General features: G+C 46.7%; 1 protein-coding gene across 8 annotated transcripts in view; it reads right to left on the bottom strand.

The window, feature by feature from the left end:
• The window catches only part of UBE2V1 (ubiquitin conjugating enzyme E2 V1), a 33,872-nt gene extending 21,583 nt beyond the window's left edge, over positions 1-12,289 (bottom strand). For 6 of the 8 annotated variants that reach the window (XR_005200510.1, XR_005200509.1, XR_005200512.1 and 3 more), the window contains exon 1: positions 9,763-9,872. Coding sequence is in view for 3 of the 8 variants with exons in the window: in XM_017529921.2 (XP_017385410.1) it covers positions 9,763-9,784 (22 nt within the window). In the remaining 5 variants the exon portion in view is untranslated. Of the gene's footprint in view, positions 1-9,762; positions 9,873-11,803 lie in introns of those variants that run through there. The other 2 variants (XM_037739054.1, XM_017529923.1) reach the window with 2 other exon arrangements.
• Between the last annotated feature and the right edge of the window lie 2,362 nt (positions 12,290-14,651).

Genomic DNA, 14,651 nt, shown 5'->3' with positions numbered 1-14,651 from the left:
AGATGAAGTCTCGCTCTGTTACCCAGGCTGGAGTGCAGTGATGTGATCTTGGCTCACTGCAACCTCTGCCTCCCTGATTCAAGCAATTCTCCTGCCTCGGCCTCCTGAGAAGCTAGGATTACAGATGTGTGCCACCATACCTTGCTAATTTTTTGTATTTTTAGTAGAGACAGGGTTTCAGCATGTTGGCCAGGATGGTCTTGATCTCCTGATCTTATGATCTACCCACCTCAGCCTCCCAAAGTGCTGGGATTACAAGGGTGAGCCACTGCGCCTGGACAACTATAATAATTTTAAAAGCTATAAAGCTTAATTAGAAGCCAGGCAGTCAGGAGAGGCATTCTCAGAGCCCACTGTCCCATACACCTTGACTTCCACACAGGCCTGTGCTGTACTTTTTCTTTACATTTTCTTTCTTTTTTATTGACTGACTCACTCTAAGTTTCTCAAGTCAGAGCTGTGACTCATTCAATCCCGCCTCCCCAGAATCTGGTATATTGTCTGACATATAATGGTACTCAATATCGATAAATATTTTTGGTTGAAGAAATAGCAATATCAGGCCAGTCGCGGTGGCTCATGCCTGTAATCCCAGCACTTTGGGAGACCAAGGCAGGCGGATCACAGGGTCAGGAGATAAGAGACCACTCTGGCCAACATGATGAAGCCCCATCTCTATTAAAAATACAAAAATTAACCAGGCATGGTGGCAGGTGCCTGTAATCCCAGCTACTCAGAAGGCTGAGGCAGGAGAATCACCTGAACCCAGGAGTGGAGGTTGCAGTGAGCCACCACTGTACTCCAGCCTGGCAACAGAGTGAGACTCCATCTCAAAAAGAAAAAAAAAAAAAAAAAAAAAAAAAAAAAAAAAAAGAAATGGCAATATCTCCTTCCTTTCCTATTAGACGCTGATACCATATAACTGACATACCTAAGGTGTTTTTATTTTGAGATAAGTAAAATTTGATAACTATTTTTATTTATTTTTTGAGATAGAGTCTTGCTCTGTCACCCAGACTGGAGTGTAGTGGTGCGATCTTGGCTCACTGCAACCTCCACCTCCCGGGTTCAAGCAATTCTCCTGCCTCAGCCTCCCAAGTAGCTGGGAGTACAGGCGCGTGCCACCATGCCCAGCTGATTTTTGTATTTTTAGTAGAGACGGGGTTTCTCCATGTTGGTCAGGCTGGTCTGAAACGCCTGACCTCAAGTGATCCACCTGCCTTGGCATCCCAAAGTGCTGGGATTACAGGTATGAGCCACTGCTCCCAGCCTAGTTTTATTTGTAATGAATGGGAATTTTAGGGAAATGTACATCTTTTTTTTTTTAATGAGGGAAAACTGGCTTCCCACCCAAACCACACAAGTGAAAGAATTCATGAACTTTGTTTCATAAAATGTGTGTGAAACCAAGTTACTAATACTTCAAACCATGTAAAAACTACATACAAAGTTAATACATCAATATTTTCTACAAAACAAAAGACGATTTAATTCCAAATAGCCTAACCACACTCTAGTTATAAAACTTCAGGGTCTACTCCAGGGACAGAAGTACAAATGTTGTTGGAATTCAGAGATCCTGCAGACACATGGATGTATCGGTGACAAGTCAGAAGCTCATCCTATCCTAAATAGAGTTTAAGTTCAAAATCATGAGACATTAAACAAAACATTTTAGTGAATATATTAAAAAATTAAACCCACATATGCCAAACAGAAGCATAGCAGATGAGAAAACCCAAGAATACTCGAACATATGTTTTGATCCTCTGGCACTTTAATCAATTGAACCAACATAAATTTTAAGATTCCCAATATTTCTTTGTGAATCTGACACCAAAAAAGCAGCTGGAGAAACAGCATTAAGTATACGGAGGACATAAAAATGGACTCTTGTAGGCCAGGCTTGGTGGCTCATACCTGTAATCTCAGCACTTTGGGAAGCCAAGGTGGCAGATCACCTGAGGTCAGGAGTTTGAGACCAGCCTGGCCAACATGGTGAAACCCCATCTCTACTAAAAATATAAAAATTAGCCGGTTGTGGTGGCATACGTCTATAATCCCAGCCACTCAGGAGGCCGAGACACAAGAATCACTTGAACCTGGGAGGTGGAGGTTTCATTGAGCTGAGATCATGCCACTGTACTTTAGCCTGGGCAACAGAGACTCAGGGGTGGGGTGGGGGGGAAGGCTCTTATACTCTTGCAAAACCAAGAGACCTACAGGCTCTACAATAGCTAGGAAAATCTATAGCTAATGATAAGTATAATCAAATAGACTATTAAAAAATAAACCATGAAAATGTTAAGAAAACATCACCAAGGTGCTAAAATATCATAGTAATCCAAGACTTTTTGAAGAAAATCTTTGTTCCTATTACTGCAGAATTATTCTTTCCAGAAGGCTTTTTCCTGGATCTGTGTCAGTATCAAAAGTCAGCCGGTTATTCTCTTAGCTAAATATAAACTGAAAAGTCAGCAGTTGCAGGGTATTACAAACAAAATATGGCAACCAGGTTGAAAAAGCATGAATATTTGATAGAGCTTTATACCATCTCACAGTAAAACATTTAATGCAGTAATCTGAAACACAGCAACATATTAAAATGTCTGTGGCATAAAAAGGATTCTGAAGTCCTTTAAAACATCTTCTGGGAAAATCATGGCCACCAAGCGGCAGCTACCACAGCATGTCAATCTTGGAAAACCCTGGCCTAGGTCTCGAATTAAAATGGTAGAACCTCAGAGGTTTCTCCTGAAGAGAAAGCTGCTAGTTAAAACTGGTTTGGTTGCCGAGTCAGGGAAGACAGGGAACTGAGCTAGAAATCTGATGCTGCTCCCACTTCAGAAAATGAGGAGGTCTGGAAGGTGATGCACTGGGATTCAACATCCGTGAAAACTGGATATTAAGTCAAAAGGAGGTAACTGTTATTTCTGAGCAACCGGCCAAGTGTAGTCTGGCTGTCTAGTTAGCTGCCCAGTCTAGTTAGCTGCCCAGATCTTTTTCTCTCCTTCTCTAGAGCAATGGTTCTCCAAGTTAGTCCCCAGACTGCAGCCTGGATCTCATTTGGGAACTCACTAGAAATGTACATTCTCAGGCCTCACCCCAGAATTCCTGAATCTCAAACTCCAAGGGTGGGCCTAAGAATCTGACAAACCCTCCAGGTGACTCTGAAGTACATGAGTTTGAGACCCATTGCTCTAAGGGAATTGTAGGGGAAGAATTAGTAGCAACCTGTCATTCTTTCTTTCTTTTTTATTTTTGAGATGGAGTTTCACTCTTGTTGCCCAGGATGGAGTGCAATGGTACAACCTCGGCTTATTGCAACCACCTCCCAGGTTCAAGCCATTCTCCTGCCTCAGCCTCCTGAGTAGCTGGGATTACAGGCACCTAACACCATGCCCGGCTAATTTTTGTATTTTTAGTAGAGATGGGGATTTCACCATGTTGGCCAGGCTGGTCTTGAACTCCTGACTTTAGGTGATCCACCCGCCTTGGCCTCCTAAAGTGCTGGGATTACAGGCATGAGTCACCACGCCTGGCCTACAACCTGTCATTCTTTATAGTCCAACAACTCGACAACAGCAGGTGACAGAATGCAAGACCCTCTGTTCTTCTGCTGTTAGGGTCAGTGACCAAGGCCAGGCATCAGATTTTCTTTGACAAGAGGGAAAACAAAGAATAAGATGTGGGAAATGAGTCAGGACAACTGGGGAAGGGGAGGATGGTTAATTCTATGATCAAGTGCCTCTATAAATACCACCTAATAAGGTTAAGAGTTTTAGTTTTTTGGAAGGCTGAATAGCCACTTTTGCCTCTGCCCTATTAGATACATTGTTTCTCCACAAATGTCAAATGTATCCATTTGGGTACATCAAAGAGATCCTGAATTAACTCACTGCAACATTGACAAATATTTATTGAGTACCTACTATTTCATCCAGAACTGTGCTGGTGCTAGGGACACAGCAGAGGATGAGACACAATCTTGCCCCAGTGAAAAGGCGTAGAAAATATGCAACGAAACAAATAATAACACCTTAGGTAAGGTTAAGTGCTTTAGAGAAAGAGAATAAAACAAGAAGCTGTGAAAATGACTAAAAAACTCTATTGAATGAAGTGCTCAGGGATGGCCTTTCTGGGTAGCTGTGACCTGAATTACAGCAGTCAGGCCCATGAAGATCTGGGGACACAGCAATATCAGAGGTGTGTGTGACACCACGTGAAGTCAGGGCGGCAGGGACTTGTGGGCCACGGAAAAAGGATGGATTATTCCATAATAAGAGCAGTGGGAAGGGCTTTCTGAAGGGGAGTGCCAGTTTCTGTTTTATGTCTGTGAAAGATCATTCTGTCTCCTGTATAGAAAATAGAAAGGGCAAGATTGACAGCAAGAGGCTTTTTCCATCTTCCAGGCAAGAAGAAAGATGGTTCTGGTAAGACTAGGATGACAAGAGTGGAGACAGAAAGGAGGATTTGGCATTTATTCTGCGGTTGCACCTACTGGACTTGTGACAGGGTGGATGTGAAGATGAGGAAAGATTACTACTTGAGAGGCCATTGCTATCCACCCATGAAAAAACTAATCAGCCGAGGCAGAAGTAATAAGACATTCCAATGGCTGAAGATGCTTGAGATGCCTACCTCAGAGAATAGGCAATGAGGGCTGGAAGAACGATCGTAAGGCCATCCTGAAGCATCACTGTCCCAATGTGGCATCCCAGCTTTGCACCTCAGGCTAGTCACTTCTCTCCTGGCCTGTTCCTCACCTTCACAATAGATACCTGCCTCAATGGGTTGCTGTGACAAGTGAGATCATGTAGTTAATACAGTGTCTGGCACTTACTAAACCCTAGGAGTGCAACTTGAAAAGTCTGATGGCTTGCATGTAAATAAGGATGAGGAACTACTTTGTACATGACGTGATGGGGCTCCAAGCCCAAGAGGTATCAGTTATTCAGTATAAAATATAAGCAAATGCTTCCTTAGAAACAGACCTCACTTTCCTTGGATAGCATATAACCCAGAAGAGGACAAACAGTGGCCAGAGATGCTATAAAAGGGTTCCTGACACTTCTTATTAAAGCCCTTTCTCTCTCCAAGATTAAACACTCCAAGACCTAGGAAGAACATATCCCTAAATCCATGGTTTTTCTATTTCCTTCCTAAGGTACTGGAGCAGGTTGGGGAGGGAACCAGAGTAAAAAATGCCTGGGCTTGAGGGCCCGGTGTGGTGGCTCACGCCTGTAATCCCAGCACTTTGGGAGGCTGAGGTGAGTGGATCACCTGAGGTCGGGAGTTTGAGACCAGCCTGACCAACATGGAGAAACCCCGACTCTACTAAAAATGTAAAATTAGCTGGGCATGATGGTGCATGCTTGTAATCCCAGCTACTGGGGAGGCTGAGGCAGGAGAATTGCTTGAATCCGGGAGGCAGAGGTTGGGTGGGCTGAGATTGAGCCATTGCACTCCACCCTGGGCAACAAGAGTGAAACTCCATCTCAAAAAAAAAAAAAGCCTGGGCTCTAGTCAGACCATCACCAGTCTTTTCTGGCTTTTGGCTCTTCCCTCAGTAATCCTGCGGGGTGGATACCGCACCCCTGGCTGGTGACTGGGCTGTGGAGAGTTAAATGGGACAACATCATGGGTAAGTCGAAGTCTGTGGGGCACTCTAAAGCACTATTCACAATACAAAAGTAATGGTATTCAAATATTTGCTTCGTCAAATGTGCTGCTCTAAACTTCACTGTGGCCCCTCAAAATTAAGCAGAGCCCAAAGTTCCTATAGTGCTGTATCTAACAACAACAACAACAACACAAAATTAAGCAGAGGATTCCTGATTTCGTATTTTGTGTTCAACTTTTATCAAATTACTACAGAGCTACAATCTGGGGGGAGGTGGGCAGAGGATTCCTGACTTCATATTTTGTATTCAACTTTTATCAAATTACTACAGAGCTACAATTTGGGAGGAGGTAGGAGGGACAGAAATATGAAGAGAAAAGAGAATATGGTGAGGGAAATAGAGTGGTTTTAAGTGAATGTGGAGGGGGAAATTATGATCATCAAAATCAACCTTGGTAATCCCTTAAGAAAATAATAGCTTGCACTACTCCAACAAAGCCAGTTTCCTCTCCATCACTGGGGCAGGCTGCTATTTCTTTGGCTGAGCACAATGTGAAGCTGTTCTGTTGAGAGTAGAGCCCATGTTGTACAAAAGGCACTTAATTCTAACTGGCATAAGGTGCTCACACAGTGAGACACACGGGAACTGAGACCAACTAAAGGACTGCGAGTTTTCATTCATTTCCAGCTCTCTCTGGAGAAGACCCCCGAATAACGGGAAGACTAATCTCTGCTGCCCACGTGGTTAAGTTTTAATAAGTTGAATGTGCATATGAGGTCACTTCAGTGTATGCAGATTTAAAATCAAGCCCCACCAGGGCTTACCCCTCTGGCACTTACTTTCTGATTAAATGTCGGGCAAGCTCATGGGCTGCTGAGCGAGAGGAAGGGCCTGGCAACCAAGGGCCACTATTTGATGTGCTGCAATCCTGGCCAAGGCAGGAGGAAGTCACCTGTTACAACATGGGCATTCTGAGGATCTGTGGTGGGCTTTTCACAGTTCCACCCTCTAAGACATATGTAGATATCACACATTGCAGAGCCAAAGGAAGTGGGAAGGTGGTGGAGCCAAAAGCTGAAAGCAGTGGCCATAAAAAACTAAGCTCAGCCCTTACAGGAACTCAAAGGCTTCACAGCTGCTTCCTGGCAACCAGAGGCACAGATTAATCAAGAGCCTCACTCTAAACCTGACTAAGGAAGGCCTCAGGGCTCCGACCACACCTGGAAGACTTTTCCGGGCTAGAAAACGAAGAGGCCTATAACTCATTTTAGTTTAACCCAAGTAAGGTCTGCTTCACTCAGCACCCGGCTCTCTTTTCACTGCCTAGAAAGGCATGACCTTGTCATACCCCTCTTTTTAAGACTCTTATTCATTCATTCAACAAATATTTACTGAGTGCTTACTTCATACCAGACACTTGTTTGATGGCTTCCCCACACACCAAGCAAAATCCAAAGCCAAGTCTCTCCAACTCTTCTTAACAAGCCTTGCTTGCACACTAAGGCCTTTTATTCTGTTTTTTCAACATGCCAAGCTCAGTCCAACCAAAGGGCCTTTGCACTCACAGTCCACCCTCTCTCCTGCCTATGACACTGTAGGGTTGGCTCTTTCCATTATTTGCCTCAGTTGAAATGCCACTTTCTCAGAGAAGCCTTCCCTGGCCACCTCTCCAGACACTTTTTATGACCTCACACAATTCCTCCTTCGCACTTACTGCTATCTGAAATTGTCTTAGTATTTACTCCTTAACAGCCTTCTCCCTGACTTGAATGGAAGCTCCTGAAGGACAGAGACTGTGTCCATTTTGTTTGCTATCCACGATGGGACACAATAGGCCCTCAGTAAATATCTGTTGAATAAATGGACAAAAGAATTTTGGGAAGTCTATTTTAGGGCACCTCAAAGCCTGTTCTACATTATCTAAACCACCCCAAGTGCTCTTGTACTCCACTAGACAGCAGCTGACATTTTATCTGATCACCATAGCCATTTATGAAGCACTCACTCTTCAACTGTCAGGGTCTCGAGAAGTTAGAATTGGGCAGCTATTAACCCAGATTGTAGGTGGCCAACCGAGTGACTGCAAACAGGGCTGGGCTGCAGCAGCACCCTATTGCTGGTTACCACCAGCACACCAGGCCTCTCGGTTCATTACCATTACCACCGGGCAGGAGTGTTATTCTGGTGAGAAGTTACTCCAGCAGTCCCGCCTGACTCAGAATCTCTCTTCTGGGAGTGCCTGGGGCAGTGTCATGGTAAATGAATTGACTCAGCACTGTTCCAGCTGAAACCGAGATCGAGTTAAAGGATTCATGGTCTCCCCTGCGCTGCAAGAAGACCGCACTGTTTTACATGCAAAAGGCAGCTTGTGGTGGGTCACTTCAGTCAGATCCCTACATTCAATTTCTTTTATTCTCAGCCCAACCATCCGACAAGTAAGGCTCCTTGAGACCTCAGAGGAGCAACATTTGTAAAGAATTCCCCTCCCCCTATTTCCCTTGGATCACCAATTCCTTCCCAACACTGTGGAAGCTGCTGCTGTGGCCTTAAAATGTCCGGATGATTGCTGTACCCAGGCTCTCCATACGCTTTTTATCATCTCACACCACACACCATTTCCTCCGTCGCACTTACTGCTATCTGAAATTGTCTTAGTATTTACTCCTTAATAGCCTTCTCCCTGACTTGAATGGAAGCTCCTGAAGGACAGAGACTGTGTCCATTTTGTTTGCTATCCACGATGGGACACAATAGGCCCTCAGTAAATATCTGTTGAGTAAACAGACAAAAGAATTTTGGGAAGTCCATTTTCGGGTACCTCAAAGCCTGTTCTATGTTATCTAAACCACCCCAAGTTCTCTTCTTTTCCACTAGACAGCAGTGTCCAACTGCAGGCTGGTGTCCCTGCAGGCCCATAGTGGGGAACACTGTGGCCCTGTTTGCTTCCTCCATCAGAGGTAACCCATCTTCACCCCATCTGAGAGAACCTCCTTGGCCAACTTCACTGCCAGGCACCTGAAGGTGCAGCCTCACCCAAGAGTTCCCATTTCATTTGTTCATTTCCCTACTCCCATCAGCCACATATCTGTCCCAATTATCAAAAGTGTGGATGAGAGTGAGCGTCTCCACAGAAAAGGCACTTCTAGGGTATGCTTCCCTCACTCAATTCAAGAAGAGGAGACTTTTCTCCTTTACAAGAAACATCTCCGGAACCCCACCTTTTTCCACTCACTCATTTCAAGGGCTTCCCTCAGTTGAATCCCCACTCCCAAACAGATACCCTCGGGATTCTCAATTCACCAGTTCTTCCTCATCCAATATCAGAGTCTTCCACCTAGTGCCCCACTTGGACCTTGCACCCTGAAACCTCACTTGGAGCAATCCATCTGTCTCCTCGAACAGGGAGGGGACTGGTAATGATGGGGTCATTTCACCATCACTCCAATCAGGTCCCTTTGGCATCTGAATCCTTTTCTCCCCTCTCACTTATCCTGCGGAGATCCCCTTAATTCTCCCCAAATGCAGCCGCTCCAAGGCTCCTCCTTTCTAGTCGACACGGGTATTTCCTCAGCTAACCCCATCTCTTAAAACTAACGCCGGAGCCGTCCCCTCAACCAATAGGGGATCCTCTCAAGTCACCCCTCAGGATCCCGTTTCCTCCTCCCATCCAGCCTGAGGGGCTTCTCTGATGGCCCCTTCAGACAGACATCCCAAGGCCCCGCTCAGCCGCACCCCTGGCACCCAGTATGGGACTTCCATCCGCTGTGGGGCGCCTCTCCCTCTAGGGGACCCCTCTACCGCCTCTAAAGAATCGCCAGCCCCGGTATCCTCAGGAGTGCCTCGGGGCTCGCTCCTCACCCACTCCGGCTCCCCCGGCAGCGCAGCGGGGCCCTCACGCCTACCGGGGGAGCCTCAGGGCCTCGCCGCGCCGCCCACAGGCCCCTCAGGCCCCCGCCCGTGCTTCCGGCCACCGCCTGCTCCTCCTCCCCCCGTCAGGCCCCGCCAGTGGCTGCCGCGGAGCCCAGCGATCGGAGGCGGCGCGGGGACCCTGGCCCCGCTGCAAGAGCGTTTGAGAGTCCCCGGCCCGCGACCCAAGCCCGTGCCCCCTCGGCCGGCCGAGCCCGGCGCCCCCGCTCACCCGAGCCCGTGGTGGCTGCCATCTTGCGTCGCTGTCGCTTGAAGGCCGGCCCCTTCTTCACCCCCCACCCGTCCCCTCGTCCTGATGCGCAGGCGCGCGGGCACGCACAGACGCCGCCGCTGACGCCCGCTCCCGGGACCTGCGCGACCCGTGGCCAGGGAGGCTCTTTTCCTTCCCTTTTAGAGAAAGGAAATATCTGCGTGCTCGAGGGCTCAGCAACCTGCAAGCCACCCCAGATCGGCAGCGAGGGAGGTATTGACGATCTTAGTGAGAAGGGCAGGGGTGACGAGGCTTGGGAAGGCGCGATTGTGAAAGAAAAAGAAAAGATAGCTTCAAAACAAAAGCGCTGAATTCGCTTGGGTTTTTTCCTATTTAGTTCCTATCTAGATCCTCACCACATCTCCACAAGTTCAGGATTAATGTGAAAAACGAAGCCGAGAAAGATTAAGCGATTTATCTAAACCCAGCTGTTAAGTGGCAGAGACAGACCGAATTTGAACCTCCAGGTTCAGATTTGAATTTGAATCACCACCCTCCCGGTCAGATTATCTTGCTTCTAAGATTGATGCTCCCTGGCCAGAGAAGGCTTGGAGTGGTGCAGCTAAATGATTTAGGGACGTTAAGATGGCAGGGAAAGCATTTGCTAACCATCTACACAATCCATTCATTCATTCAGCCAACCAAACACAAATATTAAACACTTACTATGTACCAGACACTGTGCTAGGCGCTGGGGATGGATAGACATCTCTGAAGAACCAAATCTTCACTTTCAGGGGCTTACATTCTAGTCGTAGACAGATAGCAAGTAAACAAACAGGAAAGCCTAAGTCTGATAGAGAATAAACCAAGAAAAGAGCAGCAGAAGATGGTCAGGAAGGGCCTCCTAAGGTGGTCATATTTCAGCAGAGACCCTAACAATGAGGAGATGGAGGGAACAGCTTGTGCAAAGACCCTCAGGAAATGTATTTGCAAATAAATGATAAACCTAAGAAGTTACTCCTCCTTTATTATAAATTGTCTGAGAAGCCCTTATATGGATATAGACACTGAGGCTGAAAGAAATGAAGGGACTGGCTTAAGGTCACAGAGCAAAATACTGGCAGAAGGACCAGGACTGTCACTATAGAGGGACAAGGAAGCTGGAAGCCCTCACCCAGCTCATCCAATTCATCATCTTTTTCTGACAACAATGCCTACTCTGCATCTCTCCACTCCATTCACGTCTTCACTCAGGGCAAGCTGGAAGAACCAGCAGCCTCCATTCTCTCCTCCATGGTCCATTCTCCATATGGCAGCCAACATCTGCTCAAAACACCCGCCAGCTAAAGCCTTCAATGGCTCCCCATTCCCTCTGGATAAACTACAAACTCTGCAAGTTGAGTGACCACAGAATTATCACCTAATGAGGTGACTCATCAGATTAAAAGAGGACCTATTATAATCTCACCAGGACAAGTGGAAACCAGGGCTCTCCAGGGCAAACCAGGATGCCTGGACACATGTGCACAAAGCTCTGCACCCAGGGCTGGGACTAGGATGGGGCCATCAGACTTAAGGAGGCTTTCACTCAGGTCCTAACTCTGCATTTATACAACCCTGCAGGTGAGTGCCTCCTTAAAATCTGCACCCTAGGGCTAGGCATGGTGGCTCAGGCCTGTAATCCCAGCACTTTGGGAGGTGGAGGCAAGTGGATCACCTGAGGTCAGGAGTTTGGGAGTGCAAGGCCCCCGAACACATGCCTCTCCCACTTCAGGGGCTTTGCCTCTGTTGTTCCCACTCTTCAGTTCTCAGATCCAGGACCACCCCCTCAGGGAAGCCTTCCTCGATTCCTCCAACCACATCAACTTCAGCTATAATTAGCTCTCAAAGTGCCAGGTGTTCCTCGTTGCCAGCACTGGCTATAAGTGCAGCAACTTGACTTTTCGGGTATCACGTGATACAAGTTTGCTTTGGGGAGCACAGAAAATACTTGCCCTGGACTTGAGGTCACTGTAAAGCATCGGTAGCAAGTGGAGGCATTTGGTTTCCTAAGGTGGACTCACTTTGCAGTGAAATTTTCTGGGTTCAAGCCTTCTTTCATCACTTTCATCACTCATTTTGCTTTGTGGCTTCAGGTAAGACGCCTGAACCTCTCCTGGCATCAGTTTCCCCTTCTATGAGGATAGTAGCATCAACCTCATGGGATTTCTGTGGAGATAAAATGCTTTCCTAAAACTCCTTGGCATAAAGAGAAGGAAGGGACACCAGAAGAGCTGATATTTATCAAGCTGTTACATCCAGCTTTTAATCCTCACAACTTGATGCAGCAACTCCTAGGAATATCCCCATTTTAGAGATGAGAAAACGGAGACAAAAGCTAACAGGTGGAGGATGAGGATTAAAACACAAGCCTTTTATCCATGATGTCCGTAAATGTTTACTCGCACGAATTCTTTGGCTCTTGTAGAAAACTTCCTGCAAGTAAAACTGACAATAAGAATTTCAGTGCAGAGCGCATCGCAGGAAGAAGAGGTTAAGCGGGACAGGCCGAGGCATTCTGGTTATTGTAGTCTAGCGGTGGCGCGATGCCTGCTGGGAGTTGTAGTATATCCTGCGCACACGCTCCCTCGGAGAAGTTCCGCCCCGTCCCTGGACGTCACAGCCGGTCCCCAGAGCGGGAGTCCTCCCGGCGCCTGCGCCTGATCTCTGCTCTGCGCTTGAGCTGATAAACTCAGCTGATCGGGATAAGAGTCCCGTTTTATCGGATTTTGGGGAAGATTAAAATGGTTAATAGAACAAGAGAGTTTAGAAGAGGGCTTGACACTAAGTGTAATATAAGTATTAGCTGCTATTATTACTTAATCCTCAGTGACCCTTGCAAAGTAGCTGTTATCATTTCCATTTGTGAGATGAGAAAACTGAGGCAAAGAGGAGCTAGATGGCTTTTCCATGGTCACACAACAAAGAAGGAGTAAAATCAGTTTTGGAATCCAGTTCTTTTTACCCTCTGTCACCTGCTGGCTCCCCTGTGATGAGAGAAGCGGAGCCTAGGAGGTTTTAAGCAAAATGTGGGCAGGTTTATGTTTTTACAAAGTGCATCCTGGTTGTCACGAGGAGACAGGGCGAGGACACCCAACTGAACAGCAGCAATATTGGTGGCAGGGAACCCAGAGAGGTGTGTTGGGTACTGTTTACTGCCAGTCCAGTCACCATGTCCCCACATTGCAGAGTGTGTGTTTGGAAACTTTCCCTCCCCTGGCTCATGCCTGTAATGCCAGCGCTTTGGGAGGCCAAGGCGGGCAGATCACCTGAGGTTGGGAGTTCGAGACCAGCCTGGCCAACATGGAGAAACCCCATCTCTACTAAAAATACAAGAATTAGCCAGGCGTGGTGGCAGGCACCTATAATTCCAGCTACTTGGGAGGCTGAGGCACGAGACTCGCTTGAACCAGGAAGGCAGAGGTAGCAGTGAGCCAAGATCGCGTCACTGCACTCCAGCCTGGGTGACAGAGCGAGACTCCGTCTCAAAACAAAACAAACAAGCTGAAGAAAAAGTCTGTTTTTGATCCCTTCCTGAGGTTGTGATGGTTGGGGCTGCCTGGGTGATGTGGCTGAGCTGCTGAAGGGATCGCGGGCTGCCCACCTGCAGACTTCTGAAGATGTGAGATAATGTGCCTGTACTTAAGCTGTTCTTAAAGGTAGGTTTTTGCTACCTACCGCAGAAAACATACCTAATAGATACCTAGTAGATGCAGTGGTTCAGTTGAGAGACATATAGACCTGACTGTTCTGCAGTGTTCATTTATGAACTCTGTTCTCAAGTGGGAAAACAATAGAGCTGGTTTGGAATCTCTGGGATGTAAAAGGCACGAATATACTTTGAAAAAGTATATTTGAAAGGTGAAAAAAAATTATATATAATGTTATCCACAACCTTGATATTTCCTATTTATAGTTAAGGGAAAACCCCAACCTTGTGCTACAGTTTTTATAACACAGCTACAGAAAGTAAAGCTGACAAACTGTTGACAGGAGGGGCTGTGGACTTGCTGAAGACAGAGAGGAAAATCCCTGGGAAGGGATGTGTGGTTAACAGGGTGTGTGATGAGGCTGGGCACAGTGACTCACACCTGTAATCCCAGCACTTTGGGGGGCTGAGGCAGGTGGATCACCTGAGGTCAGGAGTTTGAGACAAGCCTGGCCAACATGGTGAAACCCTGTCTCTACTAAAAATACAAAACTTAGCTGGGCGAGGCGGCACATGCCTGTAATCCCAGCTACTTGGGAGGCTGAAGCAGGATAATCACCTGAACCTGGGAGGCGGAGGTTGCCATTACTGCACTCCAGGCTGGGCAACAGATCGAGACTCCATCTCAAAAGAACCAAAACTAAACAAAACAGGGTGTGTGATGCATTTGCTAGTGAAATTCTATGGCACATATATGGAGTCATGGCTCCCTGAGGTGTGTCTAGCCATTGCATTGAGACATCTTATTTAATGTCTAATGTAGTTTCTGAAATATACAGTCAAAAAGAGGTGGGAGTGGGTGGGCAGGGGGTCTTTAGTACACTTCAATAACTCACTCTATCAGTGGACATCTGAGTTGTTTCCACTGGCTTCTTCTGATACACTTTTTGTAATATTTGAATTTTGCATTATATGTTACTTTTGTGGTCAGGGAAAAAGGAATGAAAACTAGGGGTTTGGGGCAGAAATAAAAAAGATGTTTCCTTAACTTATAAAGAGCCCTTGCAACTCATTAAGAAAAAATAACCTAGCCGGGCGCGGTGGCTCAGGCCTGTAATCCCAGCACTTTGGGAGGCTGAGGCGGGTGGATCACGAGGTCAAGAGATCGAGACCATCCTGGTCAACATGGTGAAACCCCGTCTCTACTAAAAATACAAAA

The sequence above is a fragment of the Cebus imitator genome, unplaced genomic scaffold (genome assembly GCF_001604975.1).
Source record: "Cebus imitator isolate Cc_AM_T3 unplaced genomic scaffold, Cebus_imitator-1.0 Scaffold62, whole genome shotgun sequence".
Lineage (NCBI taxonomy): Eukaryota > Metazoa > Chordata > Mammalia > Primates > Cebidae > Cebus > Cebus imitator.
Note: the sequence above shows the minus strand (reverse complement) of the source record. Positions and strands in the feature narration are given on the sequence as shown.